This window comes from Tarenaya hassleriana, unplaced genomic scaffold (assembly GCF_000463585.1).
Source record: "Tarenaya hassleriana unplaced genomic scaffold, ASM46358v1 Cleome2, whole genome shotgun sequence".
NCBI lineage: Eukaryota > Viridiplantae > Streptophyta > Magnoliopsida > Brassicales > Cleomaceae > Tarenaya > Tarenaya hassleriana.
In genome coordinates, this window is record NW_010965372.1 from 4,730,902 (window position 1) to 4,734,823 (window position 3,922).

Below are 3,922 nucleotides of genomic sequence, written 5' to 3' on the forward strand. Positions count from 1 at the left end.
TAATGCCATTCAGTTCCCCGCCTGTTTTTTTTTCTAACGGCGGCGGTGTCCGACTGGTATCCGATACTAAACCCTTCGACCCCTACGTAATAACCGATAAATCATGCGGAATAAATAAACTAACCAAAACTAACTGGTTGGTCATTTTTTAATTGAGACGGGGATTTCTCCCGCCTCTGTTTTTTTTTTTATTTGATCTTTCTCCCATTTTACTATACCACTAGATTTATATATATATATATATATATATGTATATGATAAAATGGGTGGGTGTTCTCTCTATAGGAGGGTGGTCCAAAAACGAACTCCTCTCCTTTTAGCAAAGGATTTAGTGACTCAAAAGCAAAATCCCTATCAAATGCTATATATGTTGCTTCTCCAACTCATTTTGATTTCCATAAATATTTCCTTTTTTATTTTATTTCTTTATATTATTATTATTATTATTATTATTATTGTGGTTGTTAATTTGTGGAGTGGGTTCGAAGACAGATCTTTGGAAGGAGGGAAAAGTAGAGAATCCTAGTTTTTGTCGTTCCATAATCTCGCTAATTGTCCACTTGTTTTCGACTTTTGTTTGTCTTTTTGTAATGCCTTTTGATTATTTTTTAATTTTAAAATCGACGATATTTGATGTGTTTGATTTCTAAAATTAAATTTGTTCTTGTCACGTCACATGTCGAATTTAAATAATTCGGTCCTTATACGAAAACTGTTAGCATCCAGCTTGAATATTAACGATTCTCATAACATGTCAATTAATTAACCATATATTCTGAGATTGATACGAGTTAAAATTGATAATTATATTAGGGTTTAGTAACAAAAAATAAATTAAACAACAACCTACATTATTTTGAAAAAAATCATTTGGAACAAATATTTCAAAATATGCCAACTACAATGTTTAAGAATAGACCCAAACATCAAATCCGGAATATTATAGTGTAGGAAAAATATAATCATCATCTTGGCTTTTACATTAATCTAATTCTAATTAAATCCTTTGTTTTTCAAATAGCTTTTTTTTTTAATTATATAGAATTGATTTTGATTTCAATTATAAAAATGAAAAGCAGACGGAAGCCGTGCAAGCATGCCTGTGAAAACAGTGGTCCTAGGTTCATGGGTTTGGTCTTGTCAAGAAAGAAAATAATATTTGTAATCTTCTGCATATAATTAAATTAATAATCTACATGCTCTCTTCTAAATAATAATAATAATAATAATAATGTTCGGTTTTATATCAAATCTTGTTTCGATTTACAGTAAAAAATCATTTATTTAAAAAATATTCAATTTATAACTATTTTCATATGTAATTAATGTTTACTTAATTAAATATAAAAAATTATAATCAATAAATTTTTAGATCAAATTTGATTCAAATATATTTTAGATATTATTTAATTTGATTACAACTTACAATATAATCTCATACCAAAAAAAACTTACAATCAAATGTTTTAATAGATGAAAAAGCAAGTGAAAAAAAGGTGTGTGTATATATAAGATGTGATATTAAAAACTCAATTTGGATAGATCAAATGGTGAAATTAAGATATAAAATGTATGTCTTATCTCGAATTTGAATATCAGATCGAAAAAAAGAGTATATATTGTAATCAAATAACTTATTCGTGACCGGCTCAAAATGGACGGTCCTCTTACATTTGGGCGATTATGATTAATAAAATAATAAAATAAGCAAGTTTCGCAATGTCCACTTTGCTTGATTAACCCGCCAAATAGTTAGAGTTTAGTGTTTTTATTTAGTTTTTTTTTCCATATAAAAAGTCAAAAAGAAATAGTTTGGCAAAATGATGGATATAGATTAATGATTATATTCACCATGCCGACAGATTCCATCTTTTTATGTAATAATACCATTCTCCATAAATTCCTATAGACATCTTGCAATATATCTATAAATATAAATAATCCAATTTGGATAGATTAATCGTAAAATAAAAATGGAGACACAAAATATATATCATATTTCGAGTTCGAATTTCAAGTTAGAGGAGAGATCGTATATTCTAAGCACATATCTTATTCTCTGATCCCGAAAATAGTTTAGACATCGATACATAATATCCGATTGCCTAAAAAAATATTTATAGATATGTATCCCTTACATAAATTTCGATATGATATGTATTATATATAAATATCACAATCTTAATATTTGATAAAGATTGACAAATATTTTTTTTCTAAACCGAAAATATTTGGGATCGTTAGAGATAATGTACAATTAAAAAATAGAATATTAATTGTGTTAATTATCTTTTATTTTATTGTGGTTTATAAATCTTAGTTAATTATGTTCATCGTTATATATCTTTTTTATTTTTAAATTAAAATGAGAATAATTTTCATATATATACTAGAAAAATAGTCGAATAATTAAAAAATTATATAGAAATAAGATGTATTTTAAACTATTGAATAAAAAGATGATTGATATGATGAACATTCAAAATCATATTTACTAATAATCTTTTGTTATGAATTACAATGGAAACAATTTTACGTTTATGCTAACCAGATAATTAAAGAAAAAATTACAAATACGTAAAACTAAAGAATGAATCAATATTTTCTAAAATAACCAAATTTGGTTTTTTTAGATTGTTTCAGCGCCATATGATTTTTCGATATTTGTTAGTTATAATTTCAAACTAAGAATTAAAAACTAAAATTACGTTAAAATTTTAAGGAATCAAATTCTAAACAAAAGAAAATTAGATAATAGATTATACGAATACATAATTTTTTTTAAAAAAAAATCTGATGCAATGTAGTCGTGATAACACTAAAATGACTTCTCTTTATTTTTGTTTGAAATATAGGAATAATATGACGTGGATTTTTAATCTTTGATGACATTATATGGAATTCGCATGTGGAGAAAACACTTGAAATTGATCTTCCAAAAAAAGCTGAAAATAAGGTCAATGAAAAATACGAATATCTTTATAATTAAATAAATAAATAAATAATCATAAGGTCGCCCTTCGTTTCGTATAACTAATTCATCTTCCAAATAAGACAGTAGTTGGTGTGATTTGAAGCCCCTATTCTATACCAGAGATTATTATTAAAATATCCGTATAGTTGGTGTATTTTTGGTCTGTACAATTTAATAAAATTATACAAAATAAATTATGTCCTTTTTATTTGATCAAAAAATACAACAATCCAAGTAATTTTTTAAAAATCGAATAGCCAAAATTCATTACACTTCCATCAAAGATCTTATGTACCCCTTTTGTTCATATTCTTGTCCACTCACACGAATATATCTCACTTACATTTTCATAGTTTTAGTACAAAAAAAAAACCTTATAAATTTTGTTATTTGGACATATATATATATATATATATATAAAGTGCAAAAAATGTTATAATAGAAATAATTATCTTTTAGAGTCGATGCACGTGTTCGAGTTTCTTATATTTGTAAAGTTGTATCAGAAATACGTGACAGCATTACATAATATGGGCCTATTTGGGCATCATAAAACAATACATGGGCCACAACCCATCTAATGGGCCGACTCCGAATGTAAACCGGTTCGGTCCATCATCAGAAAGATTAAACCGGTTCGATAACCGGAAGCCAACCTGCGAGTATAGGTACCGGTACCGCGTCAATCTCCTCCACCCACCGACTGGTGACTGGAACACTTCTCCTTCAAGCACTCTTGCCAGATTATATCCGTAATTTAATTTATTAATTTACTCCTAATCCTTTATTTATAAATTTGCAATTGTCTATTCTTCTCACTGTTTGGTGTTTCGCTCAGTGATTGATCCCGAGTTCACTTACCGAGTCGCTGTCGGCGATGGATCGGAACTCGTCGGACGACGAAGACGACCGCCACCATTTGATCCCACAGAATGACACAAGGAAACA

At 27.6% G+C, this 3,922-nt stretch overlaps 1 protein-coding gene across 1 annotated transcript in view; it reads left to right on the forward strand.

Annotated features, from left to right (window-relative positions):
* Nucleotides 1–3,766: 3,766 nt before the first annotated feature.
* LOC104812278 overlaps nt 3,767–3,922 on the forward strand; it is a 2,882-nt gene continuing 2,726 nt past the window's right edge. The window contains exon 1 of the mRNA XM_010539357.2: nt 3,767–3,917. Within this exon, the coding sequence (XP_010537659.1) occupies nt 3,852–3,917 (66 nt within the window). The 5' untranslated portion in view covers nt 3,767–3,851. The remainder of the gene's footprint in view (nt 3,918–3,922) is intronic.